At 36.2% G+C, this 24,771-nt stretch overlaps 1 protein-coding gene across 14 annotated transcripts in view; it reads left to right on the top strand.

Moving 5' to 3' along the window:
- LOC110836502 (Cyclic nucleotide-gated ion channel-like) overlaps positions 1 to 24,771 on the top strand; it is a 232,959-nt gene that overhangs the window by 195,285 nt on the left and 12,903 nt on the right. For 13 of the 14 annotated variants that reach the window (XR_002545321.2, XR_002545320.2, XM_022077758.2 and 10 more), the window contains 7 exons: positions 14,037 to 14,177; positions 18,636 to 18,694; positions 21,084 to 21,234; positions 22,374 to 22,479; positions 22,644 to 22,798; positions 23,353 to 23,436; positions 24,150 to 24,473. Coding sequence is in view for 12 of the 14 variants with exons in the window: in XM_022077758.2 (XP_021933450.2) it covers positions 14,037 to 14,177; positions 18,636 to 18,694; positions 21,084 to 21,234; positions 22,374 to 22,479; positions 22,644 to 22,798; positions 23,353 to 23,436; positions 24,150 to 24,473 (1,020 nt within the window). In the remaining 2 variants the exon portion in view is untranslated. The remainder of the gene's footprint in view (positions 1 to 14,036; positions 14,178 to 18,635; positions 18,695 to 21,083; positions 21,235 to 22,373; positions 22,480 to 22,643; positions 22,799 to 23,352; positions 23,437 to 24,149; positions 24,474 to 24,771) is intronic. The other variant, XM_022077759.2, reaches the window with a different exon arrangement.

Genomic DNA, 24,771 nt, shown 5'->3' with positions numbered 1-24,771 from the left:
CAAACATTTTTCTGTGTTGTTCACGATGAACATCGCCCTGAAGATGAAGGACGTATGCTCCCTTTCACCGTACTACATGGCGCGTCATCTCAAAAGACACGAATAATTTTAACTATCTAGTCGCACGATAAGTGTATACTTCTGATGCTGTTACAAACCACAGTAGGCATATAAGATTCTTCAAATTTTGGTTTATGTGAATATTTAATTATATTTCATGTGATTAATATCCGAAAGCTGATGTTTTTATGTCATTTTGTACTAAAGCTACAAGAATGTTCTTTCTGTTTTAGAATGCAACTGAACATTGTTTTACACGTTCGGTAGAGGAGGCTACTGATCGTGTTTGTATAGTTTCGCATGTCGATATTGTGATTGGAGATTCTTAAAAAACGGTCTAATTTTAATGATTTTCTTCCTTCTTATATATATGTTAAATACAAATGTTTTGTGTGGATAATTATGAAGCATCTTCGATTTTAATACATCACAAAGGCGTTAGTTACTGTGTAGTAAAAAAATGTATTTAGAATCGCGACTAATAATTATATTTATATTGTATTATATTAAATTATACGTGGATGCTGGTGCTCGGTAGATCCACTGCGGTTTACTGATCAGCGAATCAGGAAATGCGGAGCATCACTGACGTAAGCGAACAGGCCACGCAATTATAAATTCATTTCGTTCGCTTTATACAGCGGATTCCATGAAAGCGAACCTAGAATTAGGTAGTACCAACATCGTGTGACAGGAAGGTGGAGCAAACAAGTTGAAACAAAGGCTGAAGATGTTACAAAATTAATTTTACACGTTTCATTACAAAGCTGCACATTCAGCTTTACGTCTGTTGCTACGTAGACACTTTGTCTTTGAACGTCGTTCAAATAAATAAAACGTTGTCTGCCGTAACCGTGACCTCGTGAATCTTGCCTGTGGCGGATGGGGGAGCCCGCCACATATGGCGGGGCTTCCCGAATATAGAGCAAGATTGGAAAAGTGTGCTCTTCGGAGTAAACTAACATTCGAAAGGCGTTCTTTACGCCACATCACACAGGTCGTCGTTACACTTCATCCGAGGTCACTGTTGGGCGTTAGATCATTCTGGCATTAATATCATCGCAGGTCATTCACGTTGAGAACCCCCGTTAGAATAGTGACCCCGATCATCCACGTTGAATACTCCCCGTAGGAACACTGACCCCTACTTCCTCTGTCAAGCATGTTAAGTAACCTGAAAAAGTAGTCATTGGCAGATGCGTGAGGTGTTCCTCACTCACGTTAGAGCGTGAAGAATATCCAACAACAATAGGGGGCCAAGTCCCTGGGTAAGAATACCGGGACACCCTTCGGCGATCGTAAATATGAAAGAACCATAACAGAATCGATTAGGCTCTTGAGTCCCAAAATGCAATCAGTAAAATATGGAAAGGATATCATAAATAAAAGACCAGATCCTGCTGGAGGACTGTTTTGCGGGAGGCTGGTAACCTATCCAAAAACTCCTCATTTCAAAGTAAATTTCAAGTTCCCTTTTTAAAAATTACAACTATTTTCGCGTTTAAAGAACAATCTGTGTCATGTGACTGAATTTGATTTAATAAATCTTAATGTCACTGTAGATGTTATGGAAAGCGTATAAGCAAACTAAAAATGTCCTGACATGCGAGCCATTATTTCGTAGCTACCAGTTCGAAGATTTTCATATTCCTCTCCATAGCTGAAACTACAGTTTATTTAAAATGTTTTCTAGTGAGTTGCTTATGAACTAGGCGGGGGTTAGGTTATTTATGTATCCCAGGAGACCGATATCTTCATGTTGATGTAGGCGTAAGATCTTCCTGAAAAACTTCAGTATAATTAGATTTCTCATCATCAAATTTTTAAGGCATTGGATTATAAAGTTTGAGTGTTGGCAGCGACGAAAAAACTATACATAATATTTTAATTTTATAAGTTAACTGCCCGAGCTATTAGGTTGTTCCATGACCTATACAAATGTACAAATTTAACCATGTATACTGTGACAGAAATACTTTTTATAATATAGCATCCCCATTTGTTTACATGATAACCGCTTTGTTTTGCAGGAAATTGCATTGGATATCATAAACACTGCAATCGAATTCTGAATTTAAAACGTACCTACTCTCGTTTTATTCCTTTATGAATTTGATATATGAATTTTATTTTCAAGATATGGAATTCATTACATATTAAGTTTTACATTTGAGGCATTTGAGGATTTTGACAAATATAAAGAATAGGAAAGTAAAGATACAGCCACGTGTGGTTAGCTGGTTAATTCCCCACCTGATTAAAAAAAAGTCTTTATGTGAAGGGCCCATTCTTGTCCGATTGTAACTAAAATTTCAAAGTGAAGCTCCTCAGTTTCAAATTTCATAAGGATCCGTTCAGATAGACGGACAGAAATGTTATGATGCCCTAACACGCACATTTTTGCAACTTATATTTTAAAGCGAGCCAAAACTTCTTCCTACCAGTACACCATTCACAAATCACTTTATCATTTATGCAAACATAATCAGTGCAGTTGATATGTCGTCGTCAATATTAACGAACACTCAATAATTATTCCCATGTGATGGGCAAAAAACTTTTATCTGTAGCTACGCCACTGAAACCTGAATCCATCTTTATTTTGTCCTTCATTTTCGACTGCTTCTGTAAAATTTTACCCGCAATCAATTTCCCATGGGATTTGGATAACAGCCAGCATCAGCCAGTGTTGTCTGCATCATATCTGCGGTGTCTTAGTACGCCCTGCTCCCTCTTGAAGTGAATCCGCTACACGCATACCGACACAACGGGTTTACTATGTTTCAGTATACCAAGCCACTGCTTATAAAAACACTTGATTGTGCTCTCATTTGAAGCGCGAAGTATCGATTGCTTCTGATGTACCACGATTTATTCGACAGCTGTTTTTTCCCCGGAAAATGCCGCTTAGAGTTAAAAAGCGTAAATCGAGTGGTTTTCATTAATAAAAGCTACGTTAGACTTGAAAGTTAGGTTCGTCAGTAGAAATGTTTCGAATTATGAAATTCTGTAATTATTTAAAGCTAAAGTCACACTGTAAGACCATTATAAATGCATTTAAACACGAATATGATATTTATTAGTTTACATAGAAATATATTGTTTATTTATTTATATTTGAGCGAATTTATCTAAACTACATGTTAATGTTGTGTTCGTACACACAGAGTACAAGCGAAATAACTTTCGATCTACGCTGCGTTGCTTATGGTCTTTAGCTTTGAAGCAGTGGATTCTGCATGATTTTTATCTGCCTAAATGCACATCGAGGTCAGTAGGTTACGCAGAATTGCAAAGGAAGAGTCTTAATAGCACGTGATCCATATAGTTAATCTTACTGCCCTTGTTGACACTTTCAGTAAAAGTCTGATGCTCTTATCAGACTTTAAACATTCATCACCCTTTTTGAAAGTTTGTAAATCAAATCGGAATTTTAGACAGTTTTCACCTCCACGCTATTTTACCAGTTCTGTCATTCGTCATGTTTTGAGGAGTTTTCTGGTACCTGTGTGTGACCCAGTTTATATTTCATGTGCTATTAAGACAAGGGAGAGTAAGAAGGTAGACGTCGGATTCTGGCAGCCATTGTTATCGACCTCTTGAAGACATCAGATTTAAGCTGTTGATTAATGAGGTATTCCAGAGCTGCTATTAGGATTCGTGTAGAACACAGCAACTGAACGCACGCATCTTTAGAGTTTGCTCGGGTGATATTAACTGCCGTAACTAACTCTCTGGATGAACTAACTAAATTACCCATAAGAATTAACTGTCTTAACAAATCTGTATATATGAGTAACTTTCTGCCTACTTATGAACCTGTCTGGCTGCATTTTGTCTCCCTGTCTTTGACACCGCGGACTGCGAATTTAGGCCTCTCGTGGTGTATTGCTCAGAAAATACGTGGGTTTTACGCGGTTCGATATACACGGCGATTAGCAGGAAAGCAACATAACGAAAGTCACATCTAGTTCTAATTAATACTTTTGTCAGACTTTGGTTATTTGAGATACGAGATGCTGCAATCACCTGCTGACAAAACAGTTCTTTAGAAGGTAATAGTCGCTTAGCTAATCAATAAATTCTTCGTCTTTGTTGGAACTCGTCAGTACTGGTACTGATCAAGATGGTTATTACAGATCCTTACACTCTATTTCCTTGAGATGCTTTCTGGTAATTTCCTCATGTCTACGTATAGTTCAAGGTTCGTGGAGTTTAAAGTCTTCTTGTTTTGCTGCTTAGCTTCGCGGATACGAGGAAGATAATATGGTTTCAGCGTCTTACGGCTTGATCGGCGGCCTACAAAGCCTGAAGATAAACTACTGTTTCGCCATCGGCTCTTAGAGGAAATAGAAAGAATCGTGAAAAATCTCCTGAATGAATGATAGCCATTATATTTTGCGTTTCACGATATCAAATAATAATTTTATTTCTAGGCATCGTATGTCTCGAAAGCGTGGTGATTGTGCAAATGTACTTTTAACTCCTTCTAATTGCGAGATAATAAGAGTCGTGTCGTAATGTTCAATATTCGTGTAATTGGAAGCTAATGTCGAATCGCACATTATCGTCGGGGTCAATGAACGTACAATAAACCCAGATACAAATAAAAGTAATAGTTGCTCGGAAGGGAAGCAAGTGATTCAGATACAAAAATTTGCCTTTGAAATTTTCGCTGATTTTAACTAACAATTAAACTAATCGGCTTACGGGAAAAATTTAAGGAACACTTTAAGGTTCTAGATTATGTTTGTATTAAGAATCAATTTAATGTTTTTTTTAATATAAAATGTAAAAGAGCTTGAATATGACATAAGCCTACATGATTGGCACATGTTACATGCAGCAAAGTCCTACTTGAAAAGCTGATTGTATACCCAGAGAGTGAAGGCAGTAGCTTTCTTTTATAGAAGCCGAAGGTTAATTGCCGTGTTCGCAATAGCCCACAACCGATCACTGTCCTGAGTCAGAATTATGCAGTCCACACTCGCCATCTTTCTTTCTCAAAGATCCATTTCAATATTATTCTCCAGTTTGTGCCTAGTTCGACAGAATGGCTTCACAACCAAAATGTTGTACGCATTCGTCATCTCCCCATGCGCGCTACATGCTCCACCCATCTCATCACCTTTGGATTTATTATACTAATCATATTTGGTGAAGAGTACAAAGTATGAGGCGCCATCTTATGCAATTTTGTCCAAGATCGTGTACTTAATTTGCCAAAATATATCTTCACTAAATATTTACTTGTGACATATGTACCGTCTTAAACACAGTGAACTGGTATGTAATACATCTCATTAACCATAAAATATATAATATATTGAGCTGCTGGTTGCTACTGGTGCACACTGCACAATTCTTTCATGAAAGAGACAAAAACTCAGTCGAGATTGACTGGGTCAGCAGTGTCTGTGCCTTTGGACAGGAGCCAGTGTTCTAAGCATAATATTTCAGAAACTCGAATATACTGGTTCATAGGATACTACTATCGATATGAGACTTTTAATAAAATCATGAATTCTCCAGCAATGGAAATGAAGAGGTTATGTTACTGTAGAGTTTGGAATAAGACAGAGGTTTTTAAAACAGGAGTAGGAGTGAGGTCACTTTGAAACAACTCGTATTTGCAAATCATCATCTGGGGGAAGTTCAAAATTTGAATGTCCCAGGAACTGCAGAGTCTTATTAAAGATGTGGTGGAAAGTATAGTAGGAAAATGTTCAGGATTCGTGTCCAAAGGTGGGCGTTGGTTTAACGGGTTGACCCTTCTAATTCTATTACTGCATAGTTAAATGTCTCGCTTTTATATTAGCTAAAGGGCGTTGCCTTAATTTATAAGCAATTAAAGAGATTTGTGTAGTTAAAACACAGTTTAAATTATTTAAAATGGGCGGAGTTTGATGTACGATGTGTAGCTTTATCTTGGTGGTCTTCCATTATGTTTCCAGTGTTCTAGATAACTACTGTGTACGTTGTGCATGCAGACGGGTGGACAGACAATCATACATGACATCGCTATTATGCCTTCACTTTAGTCGTAACTTTCAAAGAAAACGCCAAGTACAAGGAGAAGAATATTAGAAATGTCTGACACTCAACCAGTCGTGTATCACCCCTTTAAAGTACAGTGAAGACATTTACCGCTGCGATAAAGTTTATTAAAGCTGTATTTTACCCACAGAGTGAGATTTTCAGAATAAAGAACTGTTAATTTCCTAAACAACATTAACCAATTGAACGTTGCAATAGAGACGTGTTGTGTTTTCTTTGACGTAAGAACTAGTGTTTAAATTTCGTTTAGACGAGCTTTGGCTTCAAAAGGTTAAGGAATCAGAAAATGTTTCTGGTATCATTAGCAGGAGAATTTGTCCTTAGGGGCCATTTTAACGAACGGCAAGTGTCGACCAGGTTTCAAAGTCATGTAGACCTAATAGCGTATTGTAGTCACTAATTAGCAAACTGCTGTGAAACTAGGTATAAAGAACATTACATGGGTGCAATCTGAAGTTGGTGATTCTCAGCTCTTATCAATAACATGGGCATCGTTCCAATTTCTGAATATAACCGCCACTCAGATTAACTAATTTAGTTTCTATATGGTGTCAGTTTTTCAGAAAATAAGTAGTTTTCACCAGTCTGACGGAAGTTTTAAGAGATTTGCTTATAACAATATGGCAACTGAAAAAAAAGTACTTTGGTTTCGCAAGTCATTGCAGTGTGGCATCTAAATTTGACATATTATATAAGAAAATCTACAGATTTTTGTTTAAAACGTGTCTCTCGGCGTTAATGTCACATTGAATGTAACTTTAACTCTGTTAGGGGTTCTTCCCTGAAAAGTTGGTATTTACTCAGCTGGTCAAGAAACTCCTCTCTTTTATGGAACCCAAAGGAGCTCGAATATTATTTACTGTGTTAAAATGCAGTCATCAGATCTTTTCGGAAACAGTTATATCTAGTCAGCACTTTTTTCAGAGTTACATTTTAATAGTATCCTCTCATTTTATTATTCATGTCTAAGCCTCGAATGTGATCTCTTCCTTTGAGGTTCCCTGCCAGAATATTTCGTGAATTTCCTCCGTGTCTCATATCCGTTGTTCAGGTGGCGTCAAAGACAGTCAATTTTCGAGGTAATTTGTGAAATTCTCTTATATAACAGTAGTCCTGTTCCTTAAAGTAAAAGGCTTTTTACGCCGAACTAAAGGATCACCCCTTGTCCCTTGTTGACTGTCCATTCCTTCTCATGGTATTCGAAACACATCGAGAGGTCGTCTCATCGCAGAGCGAGTACGCGCCTTGAAATACAGAATGAGTCACAATTATATTCCGATTATAGAAAAAAATCTTGAAATTTGTAGAGTATGATGTGCTTCGTGTTATATCCTTAGTTTCGTTTATTTCAGATTCATAATTTCTTTAAATTAGAACCTGAATGTCACCCAACCTGTCATGAAAATGTGGTATAAATTCCAGCTGGAGCGTGTTCTGACTTATCAAACTCTCTGTCATGGAAAATATTTCCGAAAGCGTAAATTGCAGAGGACGTTTATGTACATACAAATGACTGATCCTTCGTAACTTTCGCCAAAGACCGATGTTTCTCGTGCTTCGGTTTGTCTGCAAGAAGAATATTCTTACCTCAAACATTTGCATTCGAACATTACTCGCATTACTCAGTACGCTCAGTTTCATAGTTCCACGAAACATATTGGTAATGACATTTTGTGAGAGATGAAAGCGAACATCAAGTCACAAAGCTTTGGCGCCCTTTGTAGGAGAGTTAAATCCCACTGAATACGGTTTACCTCAATGCTTTCTCAGAAAGAACACTTGGGGCTACACCTCTGCTACCCCGAGCGCCTCCAACGAGGAACAACTTCGTCCTTTTAATATATTTAATGACCTGTAAAAATGTGACGTATTTATATTATGATCTGCATCACAAGTCTAAATACATTCCTGTTCAGGCCTTTACGTTAATTACTTGCTTCTGGGTTCTTCTTCTTCCTCCTAAGAAGTTTCCACTGGAAGCCGGATGTCTGACAATCATGCCTGTCCCTGTACGTTGATCTACTTGTTCTCGTACTTCCTCCTCCTCAGTTTCTTCTGATGCACTTCATTCTGTCTGATATCTTCCTAGCATCTTTTTCCCATCTTAATCTCCGTTTTCTCTTGGGGGCTTTTACTATTCTTCCATTTACAAAACCTTATTTCGCATTCTCTTATTTCATTCTTAAAAGTGGTCATTTCATCTTGTTCTGGTATTTGCTAATCTTCATTTCAGTGTAGACTATTTGTCTTTAAATTATTTTTATTTCTACTTTACTTATTTATCCCCTTTTGGTTTTTTCTTTCTATACTCAGTAACTCTCATTTCTTTCGTCATTAGCCTGCTAATACGGTCCTTTGTCCATGTTCATCTTTTGCTGCATTAATATGGACACGGAGGAACTTTTAAATAGACATAATTTCTTCTGCTTAGGCATTCCTATTTGCAAATTATTTCCGTCACTAACAGATACAATTATTCTGGATTTTTTTTACTCTTTCGTAATGTATATAAATTTCCAACTTCACTATTATATTCTTTAAGTAGGTAACTAAAGCTCCACACACTTTTAATTGGCTATTATTACATTTCATGTTATCCAAGCCCCGCCCCTCCGTCTTCTGGCGTACTTTTATAACAGTACGTTCATCTAAATTTAAATTTAATCCACAACCTCAACACGCTGTCACAACACTTTCAAAATTTCTTCTCTAAGGTACTTTTATTCGGTTTACAGGCGTTTAAATTATTTACTGATATATCAAAATTAATTAGTCAAGGTGTTTATTTTTTGAAGGAAACTGGATTTTGTTGGCCCAGGACAGGGTCCGGTGGAGGGCTTTGGTTAATTCGGTGATGAACCTTCGGGTTCGGTAAGCCATCTAGTTAGTTAGGTGTTTATTTTGCTTCATAAATTCAAATTTCAATCCTCTGATTCGAATACTTAGTTCTCTCTTTCAATCTCTTACTCTCCCGTCACTTCTTTATATATTTCATCTGAAAGTCCAGAAAATTGCACACATTTAAGCTCCAGAATGTGGCTGTCTTCTGGGTTGTAGCGCCGCGTAGTCTGGTAGAAGTTTACCAGCGTTTCACTCCACGCAGAATACTGCCGAAGTAGCATCTTAAAATAGGCCATGACCTCTGATACCCTGCATTCACTGTTCATATAACGAAATCATTTAAATCAACACAACGTACATTACATATAACGCATTTAAATAACGTACTAACGATACTAAAGTCCTTTTTGCGATTTGAGAATTTGTGGAGTCTTGCCTCCACTCCCTCTCACGCCTTCATGAGTGGAGTGTAGAGGGATGTGGTCGCTTTGCATTGATTTTTGCATGATGCTGGCCTCTGGAACCGTGCCCTGTATTCTGATAGCGTTCAGTTTGTCTTCGTGGGACATGCATTAGTCACACCCAGCCGGTCCATTAAAATTCCAACCTGCGTGCCCTATCAATGAACGCTACGTCTCCACACACACACACACTTTTTAAAACTGACGCGGTGACATCAAATCGGCATTAGAGTTTAAACAACTTCCTAGTTATTCCAGACCTACAGTGTTCCAATTTTTGAAATAATTAGCTTTTTGTGATTACAGTTCTAAGTCAGAAAGGGATAGTCGCTCAGCTGAACAAGAACTTCTCCATCTTTTATGGAACCTAGAGCTTTACAAACGTTCGCCATTAGATCGTACACTGAGCTATCTGAATGTAGTCAACGTCTTCAAACCCTGTTTTTCTAATATACGTTTCAATATTATTATCGTATCTGTGCTGAGGTTTCCTAACTGGTCTGTTACCTTCGCGGATATTCCGACAAAAATTCTGTATACATTTGTGATTTCTTTGGCTTGCTACATCTGGCAACTAATTCCTCTAGCTTGTTTCAGATGTCATCATATAAAAACCGATTCAGTGCCACTAACCCAGCAGAGTTGGACTCTTTCACTTTTGCACAAACAGTATATTTAACGAATGCATATCGGTTTTACTCGCCCATTTGCAATAGGTTTGTATGTTATGAAGCGTACTCATACGGCTAGTATACGTGCGTGTAGAACATAGATTACAGTCTGTGAATTACCCTTTTTCAGTGCATTGGGCTATTCATAATAATTGTCGCCTGTAGCAGCTCATGCACGATTTTATATCGGGGGTTGGTTTGAAAGCTCTGCTACGCGATCACAGACTTCTGAATTGCCCTTTATTAAACTTTGTTTACATTGGTATGCAGCTACTTGTAACAGAAATTCACAGTAGCGCAATTTAGGTTGTAACTTTAAACTACGAAAAATTGTATTTGCCTTCGTAACACTTAAGGCAAGGTAGTCTAACTCTTTACTCTCCACGGGCCAAGAATTGACCAGAGGGAACGAAGTTCCTCCTGGTACTACTATAAAACTAATGGCCAGTTTTCATAATCTTTAACAGCAGTTATTCAGAAATGTCCAAAACACTACAATATATTCTGAAATATAAATTTCATTGTAATACACAAAACTTTTTATTTATTATTTTAAATTTGCTTTAGCAACAGCTTGTATCTGACGTCATCTTTTCAAATCCTTCAGATAAAAAAGATTTTTTATTACATAGTAACAACTTAACATATAATTTTGCAGGCGCATTTACAAATTGTCTCGTGCCTAATATGGCCCTCGGGCCGCCAGTTGCGTAACGCTTAATGAAGGTGCGTAGGTCATTGTTATACGATGAATGCGCGAGTCGTGCTGCTGTTGGTGGAATAAAGCCGTTCGTGTTCAGAGTTAAATGTAAAATCGTTATAGCACTGAATTAAATGAACTTTTCATTATTCAGACTGATTAAAATTGCTCGTAATTAACGTTCTTTCATTAGTTGTTTAAATATGTAATTAAATTATTGTTTGTTCTACTGCTACTATTAATAATAACAATGTTAGTAATATGTGTCTTAATATGTAATATGTTTTGTATACATTTTCAATTTATCTCACAGTTCCATATAGACCTATGGATTATAAATGTCCAGTGTTAAGAATGATAACTATCTCATATAAGGTTCACTTTTTAATAAATTTGGATAGATGTTAAACCTGCCATCTAAAATTATATATAAAATAAATTAATAAGTGATACCTTACGGTGGTCTAGCGGTCAGAACACTAGCCTTGTAAGCCTGGGGTCCCGGGTTCAATTCTTGGTGGTGCTCAAATTTATAACTTGTGTTGGGCAAGGCCGTGGTCTAGGCATCACGGAGTTTTCCTCCGGGGGCTTCCCCGGTTTCTCCGTGGTATCCCAACAATTACTCCACTCACACACAGAAGAAGGCAATGGCAAACCACTTCTGATCATCTCTGCCAAGAATGTATATGTGTATGAGCAGGTCCCTGACAACCTGAAGAGGTTGGAAGGATCCTGTTCATAATATATGGACCTGTCGTCAGACAGCACACTACAAATAAAAAAATATGCATAATAAGTTGTGTAAATAGTATCCAATATTTTGTACTTTCAATTAATGGAGTACGCAGTTATTGTGGGGCTAGCGATAAAACGGCATGATTACTCTGAAGTTTTTAAGGGAGATGTGTCACTTAACTGATACATATTCTTGAACATTATCATTTGTAAATTATTTGAAAGACGTTCAACGTTTCGGAACCTGACTTTGCAACCATTATCAGGTTAAAATATAAAATCTACTCTGTTAGCTCCAATGATTAAAATTTAGTCCGGGGACTGACATTAGCTTTATCCGAAGAACCGAACATATTACATTTTATAGTTAAACCTGATGATGGGAGCAGATTGAGTTTCCAAACCTTTGTGTGATTTTAATAAGTGAACTAATCATAACATCTAAGAATATTTATTAGTTTAATGGCAGACCTTCCTTTAAAAAACAGGCTAATTATAGAGTATTATATCTGCGCACTCTGCCTTCGTATTTTACGTAAAATGGACACGCATTTTATATAATGTCTGAATTTACAGCATACGTATATGTTATATTATTATAACCCAGAACAATTAATTTTCGAGCACCGAGTACTAGCCTTGTTTAACCCACCCGAGTAAATACTGCATCTACTTCCTAGCCTTCTTGTGTTTTACCTGAAGCCTCAGAAACTTCCTGGGCTTAATCTCCGCTCCAGACAATAGACAACGTCCAGGGAACATCGTTGCGTCATGATACTAAACCATTGTCACATATCTTACAGCTGCATCCAAGGGACGTGTTTCAATTCATCGGGGACACGAATGAGCGTCTAGGAACGTGGAATTACATCACATCCAAGTGGCATTTATACTTGTAGAAAGCAATGCTAAGAGACTTATGAAAGCGAAGTAATTTTCTATCGTAACTAAATTAATGTGGTCAGGTCTTCACTGCTTTTGATGATGGTCGGTAATAACTCCAATGCAAAATTAGTTATGCCATAACCAGTTGTTACTTTTTTACGGATCAAAATTGAAACGACCGCCCTCGTGGCGTAAAATAATAACCGACTCGATTATTCTGCTGAATATATCGAAGTAGGGTCTGCAATTGACGAAGTTGTCTGCCTGCGCTGAAAAAGGACTTTAGTGCAATTGTACGTCTTCGCAACATTTAACGGCATGAAGTTGCAACTACGTAATGGACCAAGTGAAACCACGGAACAGATTCATTCTTGAGAAGTCGGTGATCACCCAGTTAAGGATGTCCTACCCTATCCAGAGCCAGATGAATCCAATCCATATTTTCCAACCCTACTTCTTTAATATCTGTTTTAATATTATTCTCTCAGCCACGCGTAAGCTTTTGAATATGTGAGGTTACAAACCCAACTTCATTTGTAATTCAAATATGAAATGTGATAAGTGTTCTTTATGATCCGGCTGTGATAACGTTTGAAGACACGGCTTATTTCAGAAGACAGTATTGTAAATTTTTGCTCACGGAGCTTGCAGAATATGCGAAAATTAACTGACACATTTATATTCCATGTGCGAAGAAACATTTGCATAATATATACAGGGAATATTTACATCGCGAAACAGTAAATCTTAAGAAGAATACTTTAAAAGATCTAGACCTTGAAATCAACGTCTTTTATGCGATCAACATGTTTATGTATGTGTGGACTCAGAAGTAGTTTTCTGGGTAAACTGTATAAGGAATGCAAGCCAGGCACAATTTTCCGATATTTCCTCTGCGTTTCCCACTTCCTACGGTCGTAAACCTGAGTCCCGAAATATTACATCTGTGTTTTCAATTTTCTTGTGGTTTAAAGTGGAATATGGGATACTTCCTGGTTAGTCCGTTTGCGTAATGCTGGAATGGTCCATAGTCGTGTGAAATTAACAGTTCGTATAAGATTCCTCCAACGCGATGTTAAATCTGGATTTCTGGCTGCTTTCGTAATATGTTCAATTCTTTAAATAAGTTAATAAAAGACTATTCATGGGTGAGAGGGTTTGTTAATCGACATGCTAGAATCAGGTTGGGTTTGAAATTCAACATTTTTAGGTGTTTTTGACTGTCTAGCGTGAGCAGTTTTAAGAAACAATACATTGCACAAATAAGCAGTTGACTTTTGTTGAAATAATATTACGCATTTTTCGATTAGACCTAAGTACTTGTAAAGCATGTACATATTTAATTTAAAATGTAATACTTCTTGATTTTTGTCAAGTGTGCAAGAATATTCTGTGACCCTTCCTGACATACTGACAAAGCTGTCACTCACTCTGTTTGCGCTGCAGAATGGCACGGATATTTGTAGTCGCTTACAGTCTCCCTGTTGCATGACGAATTAGTTGTATAAATAACATCAATAGGTGTGCATTAATTTCTCTATCATGCAACATAAAATATTTAAGCATTGAATAGTGTTGATACATTGACAAACATACTTGATAATTTCTGTGTGTTTCTGTGTCCAGTTCGCTAACAACAGCTTCTTCTTCTACTTCTGCTGCTCCTTCTACTACTTCTCCCTTAACAAGCAGTTCGTTGGACGGCCTTCCTGCTCGCCCGAGGCAAAGTCACAAATCCCGACTCCTTCAATTTTCCTCAAATCGCGGGTTTGTATACGTCTTGAGAGGAAATCAAAATCAACATTCCACAGTTAAAACAAATCTGGATAGCTTCGAACAGTAACAGTTACATCCAAATGGGTTTAAAATGGTCCAGTTACATTTTTTTTTGTAAGGTTATGGAGCTAGTCTCTAAAAATCGTTCAAATACGTTCGTTTATTTTACAAGATTCCCAGGAATTGATATTTATAATTTTAGAGATATTTTATACAAGAAATGATTTGAACCAAGAGCCTAAGTTTTTATTGCTTTAAATTATATCTGATCACCGAGAACTGGATCTGATTTTGTCACGTCTTCAGACATTCCTAAATATTGCAGTCACCGTATACCACGAACGGGAGAATGCGACTTGCAGTTGAAAGTCTAGTCTTAGTTTTGATACCTTTTTAGTTTCAGAATTATCTCGTCTACATACATTCACTCTAAAACGAATCCTGAACACCCTGTCTTCAGTACGTCACAATTTTTGTGGCACATTCTACCAGTGATCTGGTAGTATGATCATATCTTACCTTTCTTTTTAATTTCCCTTAAGCAAAGGTAAAACTTGCTTTACGTACAAAAACAGAAGCGAATTTGTATTTTACACCTGATTGCTTAAGTAGACTTTATGTGTCAGCTGGTGCTGGGCGTAATTATGAAGTTGAAGATTCTTCATTTATCTAGTAGATCACTGAGGTTTCTCATATGTTGCAATAATTGATCCTAATTTTGTGAACTCAAACCAATCAGAGGACCATCTATACGTATAAAGAGCGGTAAGTCACGCCAATATATATATATCGATCACAGAATTATTAAGAATTTGAATTTCTCTATTTTTTTAGTGGGTTACGATAAAAGTACGGTTTCTAGAGAGTAGCTCTGTGCTTCTGATACGATGGCTTTATTTACACAGTACGACGAAGTTCTGGATCATTACTTCATTACTTATCGAAGTGTTATATGGCGTATCTAGAAAGGAACGAGTGACGTGTCATGGCTCGAAGCATTTTCTTTTTAAATTTTAAGATGAAACAAACAATAGTTGTGCTTAAATTTAAAAGGAAAATACAAATATGCAGAGTTTTGGAGGCTGTTCGACGAATTGCTCGTTTAATAAAACACTTTTATGTCTGGAAAACCTATCGAGTGTTATGTGCATTCATGGTTTTTTTCTGATTTAATAGAATGGTTTATGAAACTGGGATTGAAGATAATTAACGACTTGTATTTGACGGAAAGCCAAAGTTTTCGAACAGCCTTCAATCCTATTTTGGTCGCAGTTACTGTTCGAAAACTTTGTGTATCTTTAGCTGTTACAAATTACGCCTTAAATACAATTGCATGAAATTCTCAAACTATGTGATAACAGATTGTAAGAGACGAAACAACATTTATGAAAAACAAGAATATACCTAGTGTTGAGGTTTTGCAGGAAACCCTCAAAAACTGTTGACGACATGTTTAATCCTAAATGTTTTTACATTTAAATGTATTAAAATTCTTTAAATACCTGTACAATGTAAACCATTAAAGTGATCGGTAATGAAACCACTGTACAGAATTTTGCAGCTACAAAATTAAATGAATAAAAATAACACTATTCTTTATAATTTTACTGGATTGCATGCCTTTCAGAAATAACTCAGAGTATGAGTGTTAGAATTCTTATGCATCTTTGAAATTGCGAGGAGCGATTTTGATAATTATTTTGTATTAAAAGCCTTGTAAGGTAGTATATTTGCGTCATATTGTGAATTAGGTTAATATTTTAATATTTTCCGTCAAATCACAATTTTAATAAGATAATAAAATATAAAATATTTAAAATATCATTTTACGTTCCGCATCGAATGATCGATTTACAAATTGGAACGTCTCTTACGACATGTTTCGGTTATATTTAACCGTCCTCAGGTATAAATTAGATTGGTAAAATTTAAAACTCGAATTACAATCATTTACAATGTTATGTAATTTATTGAAATGTTCTTATCAGATTACTCTTATATATTAGAACGAAGGTATTGTTTTTTTATACCTGAGGACGGTTAAATATAACCGAAACATGTCGTAAGAGACGTTCCAATTTGTAAATCGATCATTCGATGCGGAACGTGAAATGATATTTTAAATATTTTATTATCTTATTAAAATTGTGATTTGACGGAAAATATTACAATATTAAAAGCCTTGTATATACTCGTCACTCATAGTTCCTATTCATAAAACAAATGATATAGAGAACAAAGAATTAACGCCCTTTTAATTTTACTTCTCTGATCCTAACATATTTCATTTGTTACGTGACAATAAATGAAACATATTCAACTTTTCCTTTCTTTCGACATTTTCGCAATCCGTCGTCAGTCATAGGAATCCCACTCATGGTTCTTTAAAAATCTGTTGCAGTTTTGAGTCATTATACCAGTATTATGTTGAATGTTGGGCACATTTTATTGTCTGGTAAATATATTTTATGTACAGTACATTTGGATCAAGCTTATCCGTCGCCACAAATATTAAAATAAAATTTGTTGATATGATGACAACCAGACATCTGAATATTAATTAAGAACCACGTCTTCATAGTCTGTTTATCAGTTGTAAACCAGACAATTGACGGTGTCCAAAATTGTTATAATTGATCATTTAATTATAATAAATGCTTACATCTAGTTTGTATGTATCACATTAAAGTGTTTTCCTCATTTGCAATATGTTTGGAGATTGAAGTTGCTTAACACTGTGCAGGTTCTGCGTTGCTTCCACTGAGTTAAAACTGAAACCATATTATTTAAATAAATCGTAATGAAATGTAGATTCTTCTGGTTCTTCTTGTCGTGAGTTTGTTATATTTGTGATTATTGAAAAATATTCTTCGAATTATTTTACATAAATAGTTTGAGAATTTCCTTATATATATATATATATATATATATATATATATATATATATATATATCAGTTATAGTTTTATAAAATTTATGTTTTGTATATATTGTATGGTATTTCTATATGTAACGTCCACCCATATACTATGTGTGAAATTGCATTCTGTACTTCCTTTTAAAACTTCCATCGCTTTACTTTTAATTTTTATGGCGATGCTTAGCTTTGTTTTCCTTAAGTTATTTTAGTTGTGTCTAATGGCCTATTAAAGTACACAAGTCATTATCACACACAGAAAGGGTACTTTTAATGCCTGATTTAAATTCACGTTACAGTTCCATTGTTTGATTTCCTTCCGGCTCAAATTCCTTGTGTGTCACAGCTCTAGATGTTGGATTAATTTTCACCTATGCATTTTATTACTTTTAATTACAAGGCATATTAAAATGAAGTTATTTTTAATTTAAAACACATTTCATTACCAAACTTCGACAGCACTTCGTGATTAGATAGTCATGAGATGTTTAAATTTTATAAAATTAATAATCCCATGAACTTGTGACTACTTTACGTTCAATTTGTTGTCCTACGGTTGTTAAATGATTATCTTTGGAGAAGTCGGTTTTAAAGTAATCTAGTTAGTTTAGTGCCTGTGCGAGGTATTTAGACAAAACTCGGTTATGAATATTATTTTCTAACCAGTTTAAATAGATGTTGTGTGTGCAACGTGCGACTGAATGCACTTGTGTTAGATTCAAAATTCCACTTACCAATTAAAAGTAAAATATTAATTGTTATATTTTATTAGTTAAGTTCTTTAATTTTTAAATAGCTGAAGACAAATTTATGCTACCGGTAGAGGATAAGAACTGACTCGAAACATCATCGATTTACAATAAAAAAGACAAAATTTCGGTCTAAAGTAAAATTAATTAATTGATAGTATAGTCAATTACGTTAAACACCCATGGGTATCTAGTTACAACGAAATAATTTGACCGTCATGGCTGATCTTTTGTGATATGCAAAGATCTAAGAATGCGAGAAATATTTGGAGAAAAGTAAAAATACGAATAATTTTATTTTATTTAAAACAGCCACGCGTTCCATGAGAAACAAAATCCTGTAACAAGTAATATTTCTGAATTTTATAGGATTTTTTTTCGAAATATTAAATTCAGACAAAATCCCAATATTTCTGAATGTTGTAATCGTTCTCGTTTCATTAACGTATGACCTGCAGTCTTCAAAATGGTATTTAATACGTTTACCACTTCCTCTTGAAGTAACCAAACAACTGTATTTCTTGTAGATATGCTATTAACCGTGTGTACTTCTTCGATTTGTTTTAACCCTGATTACATTTACTGTTCGAGTTTCTAGTCCATTAAATAATTCCTTGGTGTTTTTGTAGCATCTGATACGGGAGAACCATATATAGACACCAATGCTCTTTCACGTCTGTGTTTTTCCAGTTTTCTTCTTTGTTTTCAAATAAAAGTACTAGAGCGAGAGATGGTGAACAAACCTGTATCGTAATTAAATTTGTATTTCCTTGATCGATTTCAGGTACGTGTTTACCATCGCCAGTTACTTGATCGGCGTGTTCATCTTCGCAACAATTGTAGGTAAGTCAGTTCACAGGAAATGGCGTTTTGCAACTTCGAATGATTCAGATTCATGCCATTTTGTACATTTAGTTGAACACAACCATTTATAGTTAGTGCGTAACTTCACAGAGCGTGAGGTTGTCTTGTCGTGTTTATATCATAAGGAATCTCGTTGCTGGCGAGAGGATGCTACCATCGGGCAGTTTGTTATTTGGGAACCCGGGAAATTTGGAATCGCATTAGCTGAAGGTCTCTGCGGCTGGGAAATTGAAATTGATTTGGCTGAAGATTGGGAAAAGTGAACCATTCTCCTTTTCAATTGTACCAATACTTTTACCTTACAACTAAAGAAACTTGAGGAAAACCGAAAATGTTGGATACTGATCATTTTGTCGACTTGGCCTTCTCATTCAGCCACCACTGGCCTGCTGAGCGTCAGTCCTCCTAGTTTAAACGTGAGCTAGTTTTGAGTCAAAATTCAATTCGTGCTTTGACGTGGTCTAGATAGACGGAACTGACAGATCTTCGTGACTGCCTATTGCTGATGTACTGAGGTGCGTTAGTTTATGTTAAGAATTGGTCTTTTTCGCCTTATACACATTTTCCCATATAATATTTTATTGTTTTGGCTTGTATTGACACAGTCGTTCTGGTAGTTTTTTTTGTTACCCGATTTTCTTTGAGTGGTGGACACAAGAATTTATTTTGCAGTTTTTTTGTAGTCTTCTTGTTCTTCAAGCATTAGGTTAAAAGCCTGTTGCTTTTCCATTACGAACGAGCCGTCAGCCTTCTTCTTCGTCTCCCTCTGTTATTCCAATTGTTATTCTACACTGTGTCTCCCTATGGTGTCGTCCAGACGTGTTGCCTGTAGCTTCTCCGTAACATCTGTGTGCATTTCTAACGACATTCGGTCTTAAACCGACACAAATTTGACATTAGGGTGATAAAAACAAGAACAGTGAGCTGTATTGGATATTCAGCACACATGGGAGGGGTGACATTTCAATGAAAAATTTCGGTCAAATGTCTTGAAGGGAAGAGTTCACTTGGAAGACCTAGGTGTAGATGGAAGGGTAGTATTAAAATTAAGTTAACGAAACAGAGTGGGGAGGTGTGGGCTACATTCATGTGGCTTAGGATACGGAACAGTGGTGGAATTTTGTGGATAAGATAATTAAAATTAGGAGTCTATAAGAGACTGGAAATTTATTGACTACCTGAGCGACTATTAGCTCCTTAAGAAGAACTCTGCCCGATGTAATTGGTTATTTTGCAGTTTCTTGTTTTGAATGTATTTCTTTTGGTAAACTCTTAGTGTCATTAATGTGTATATTTATTACCCTCCTGCGACTTGTGATTATCTATAGGAATTTACGAACGATTACAAGCGAGTATACTTTTCCTGTCTTAGCAGATTGCCTCTTCCTGGTTCGTAAAAGACACTCCAAAGCATACATGCACTCTTTTAATATTATTCTTCAGCGCCTAGGTATTGCTTATGGCCTGTTGAGATTCAGAAATGCATCTGAAATTATTAATCTCTTTAGGCATTTGGCAGGACTCCTTGGTCGGTGATCTCCCCGTCGCAACAAGACGCGGACAAATACGCACACTTCAAGCTGGAATTGAACCCACATTCACAGAGTTCGAGAGATCAGATCCCACGCCTCAGACTCTTCGGTCACTGTGATCGATAATGTTAATTCTTAAAACAAAAATTTCTGTTGTATTGCGTGTCATTGGGAGATGAATCTTTTACCCAGACAGTCAAATCGGCCGGAGCGTGAAGTTACACAGCACATCAGTGCAGTAGTGGTATATGAGAACAACTCTACCTCATTTTTATCGCTTGATGCTGTGGTAGGATATGAAACGAATTTCGTTTATAGCATTAGCTTTACCTGTTTTCAGTGTAGCCGTGAATTTCTGCGTCAGTTACTGTAAAATAAACCCAGTTTTAATTTATACAGTAATAACACTGCACACGACTTTGTAGCAGAGCCCGCACATTTCGACACAAACCCCGCAGAAAAAACTAAAATATAGTTCTAACATCTCTTCACACATGCAAGGGAATCACATGTACAAGCAGCGGTCGTTATGTGGTCCTTGGTTTCTCCGTTACCATATCAATTTATGTCGATCAGGTACTTTCATCTCTTTTTTTAAAGAATGTCCCATCTAACATAGCTTATGTATTCATTTAAAAGTACGCTAACTTTTTCTCTTGATCACAATTGGTAACAAAAAACGTGACAATAGAAAAGAAAATATTTATAAACATTTACAATTTGTTATGGAACAATTGTACTTTTGTAAGATTCTGTAGAGGTATGACATATTTTATCAAGATTGAAACAGCCTTCTGACTGTCCCTTCTTAAAACATGATAAACGTCTTTTTTCAGGGCAAGTAGGAAACGTAATTACAAACCGTAATGCAAACCGTCTGGAGTTCGAGCGGCTTCTAGATGGCGCCAAGACTTACATGCGCCACCACAAGGTTCCTGGGGGTATGAAGAGAAGGGTTCTTCGATGGTATGACTACTCGTGGTCCAGGTAAGCTTCAGTGTTAACTCTTCCTGGGGACAGGGATACATAAGTCCACACATAGGCTTTCATTCGATCGATTCATTTACTTGGGCAAACTACCAGTGTTTCTTTTTGGTGGTGACAGTGCCTTTAATTGAAAATATTAATGTAAGTCTTGAAAATATGTTCACGTTTTTTAATTTAGCCTCAAATCACCAACATCTTTCATCCTACAGAAAAGTAGTGCAAAGAACTACTTTCAAATTAACTAGGATTCATGACAAATTTATTCTGTCATTTAATAAATTGGGGACCAAATATGAATTTTAATTAAGCAATGTATCTGGATAAAGATTATAATAAATTACAAATTACGTTTTTTCTGAAAAAATTACACAGGCAGCTACAGTTGACGTACAACACTGTAAGGAATTTAGTTATGGACAACAAAATTATTTCGGAGTGATAACTTCCGGAATAATGGAGGTATTCATCTTGATCATTTGTTCCCTCTCAAGCCTGTGGTGCATTCTTTTGGCAGAAATGAACACTAAAATTGGTGACAGTACATTAATCAAAATGCCAGGAATTATGACAAAATTGGTTTCTGATATGTCCATAACTAACTGGAATTTCGTTCTATATAATGTTTTGCTTGAATTTTGGGTGAAGCTATGAACAGTGCAATTGCCATTGGTAAATAAAATTACCTGCAATGTCGCTATTGTTCTTGTTGTTATTATTACATATTTTTCATTGTTTTAGGGCCTGTGAAATTGGAAGAATGAATACTGAAACAGTGCTACAAATCTCAGAATCATATGTGGAAAGCGGCTCATCCACGTACGTGTCTGGCTCGGCGAGTTGACTCGTGAGCCGGGCTCGGATATATTTCACCACACATGTATAGCAGACTCGGCTCGTGACACCCCACCCACAAACGAGTTTGGCTCAATGGAACCCGAGCCGAGCCGGACTCGCAAGCCAGACTCGTACGTGGATGGGCCCCTTTAAGCTTGAAACTAACTTTGTGAGATTTGTGTACATTTCTCTGAAATGTTAGTTTCTACCCATGAGTCCACACAGCGCCACAAGCCAGAAGAATGTCATTGTCTCGAAACTGATTAGTCTGAATTTGTCAGTATTTGTATCTTTTCATTTTAAAGGGGTCGTATCCAAGGAGGTGGTGACATCAACACAGCTCTGGGCCTACTGCCTGATAAACTGAAGACTGAACTGGCATTACATGTTAATCTCAGTGTCCTTAAGAAGGTTAGTATTTCAGAATGTTTAAATTATATATACATTACAGGTACAGAAATTGCAACATTTTCTGCTATTTCAGAAAAAAACTGGAGAAATATTAAATGTTCCAGAGTTATATAACATTTAAATTAAAGTAAGAATGAATTTGTTTGGTTTATTGCGCATTTCAGGTTACCATCTTCCAAGAGTGTCAGCCAGAGTTCCTTCATGACTTGGTGCTCAAGATGAAAGCCTATATTTTCACTCCTGGAGATCTGATTTGTCGGAAGGGGGAAGTTGCTCGAGAAATGTTCATTATCGCTGATGGTATCCTGGAGGTTATAAGGTAATATTCAACTGGATACTGTGTTGCCAACTGTTCAGCATCCCAAATTTATTGAATTTTTAATTAGGACAAAAATGTTTTCTATTACTCGACAAAGTTGCAGTTTAAGCTGAATAATTCTTAAGACATTGGTCGCTCAAGAACAGTCAGCTGGACTCACTGAGACTAAAAGCTGCTGAATTTACTTTAATTTCTTCTTATAAGAGCATTTCACTTTCAGAAATGGAAGGGCTATAAGAGATAATAGTTCATCACCCATCATTTAGTCTTCGGTCTTATGAATCACCAATTTTACATACATTTCATTTGTAATAATCGTTTGTTGCATCCATTTAAAAATATTATTAATTTAACAACAACTCTTATGTTTGTAGTGTAACTGATAATCCGTAACAAGTCTACAATATCAGTTTTCCTTAGGAAAATTAATTTAAAAACACATGTTCAGAATATCAGGAAATCTTTTCCATATATCATTCATATAGATATGACATGTAAATTTTCCAGTTCATTTTATTTTGTTGCTACAACTGATTTGTGTCCATCTTCCTCAGTGAGACTGGTAGAGTTTTGACTACAATGAAAGCTGGAGACTTCTTTGGAGAAATTGGAATCCTGAACTTGGATGGACTAAATAAGTAAGTGCTCAATACAACATGCAGTTCTTTTAAACCACATTCTCTACAGAATTTTATGCATACTTATCATCTACATAGGAAGCTATTCTGTGTTTTATACTTTACTCACCCACTGTACAATGTCTACTAGCGTAAAATTCATTGTTCATAAAATATAGTTTCGTAGAAGTGTTAACAGTGTCTTTAGAACATTTCATATAAAGAAAAGTAAAATAAAATTAAGTTGTACTTAGTAAATATTCTGAGACCTAAATAATAAACCACTCCTAATTGATCTGAAATTACGAAAAGGTTTGTCATGCTGTCGCTTTATATTTATATGACTAATAAATAATGAACAATCATCAATGGATTAAAACATTTACCAAGTACAAATGTTAAATTGTGCCAGTGAAGTTATGACTGAAACATGGAAGGAATGCATAGTAAATTGTGATCAGAAATTCAGAAGGTTATAAACCACTTAGGAAAGTTATTAAAATGAATCTTATAAATGTAGTATGTGGGCTGAAATCACTGGCTAAAGTCAGAAACTGACGGCGAGGTTTTGTAAAGATCGCAGTGCACCTTGAATTTCCCCACAGAAAGTGAGAAATTTCTTGATGAGTTGAATTATTGTTGACTGTTCAAGATATCCCTGTTTCATGGAATTAGATTCATCTCCTTTATGGGTGTTAAACTGTATAATATAAGATAATATTGTTCCACTCCAGGCGCACTGCAGATGTAAGGTCAGTGGGGTACTCAGAGCTGTTCAGTCTGTCTCGTGAGGATGTGCTAGCTGCTATGAAGGACTACCCAGAGGCCCAGGAAATCCTACAGAGTCTGGGTCGCAAGCGTCTGATGGATGCACGTGAAGTATCACGGACCAAGTCCTCAGGGCACCACGATAGAAAGGCTTCAGGCTCTCCTGCTGTAAAGGATGGTGTGGCAGGCACTGACGTGGATGGCAGGGCTGGTAAACGCATTGTAGAGAAGCTTCGGAGTGATGTCAAAGGTCTGAAGAACGTCTTGCGTAAGAGCAGGCATGGAGCCAGGTAATGCCAGTAGTTTATAAAGAATGTTTGTTACTTGCATTTTTCTAAAGATTTGTAAAGATTTAGTGCTAAAATATGTTTTATGCTTTGTCTAGTACAGGAAAATGAATTAATTTTAGGCCACCTGCAAAATATGGAATGTTACTAGACTGAAAATATGATCATATGAAATGCATCAGACATGAGGCAGAAATCCTTCTATTTTGTGTAGGGATTAGATGAGCTTAATAATCTGGCTTTTATTTCATTGTGGTATGATCTAGGTGGAAAGAGAAAAATATGAAATTTTCTGTTCAAT

Source organism: Zootermopsis nevadensis, unplaced genomic scaffold (assembly GCF_977971745.1).
Source record: "Zootermopsis nevadensis isolate Lab colony 2312 unplaced genomic scaffold, Znev_1.0 Znev_ptg000027l, whole genome shotgun sequence".
NCBI lineage: Eukaryota > Metazoa > Arthropoda > Insecta > Blattodea > Termopsidae > Zootermopsis > Zootermopsis nevadensis.
The sequence above is the reverse complement of the archived record's forward strand: the minus strand, read 5'-3'. Positions and strand labels throughout refer to the sequence as shown.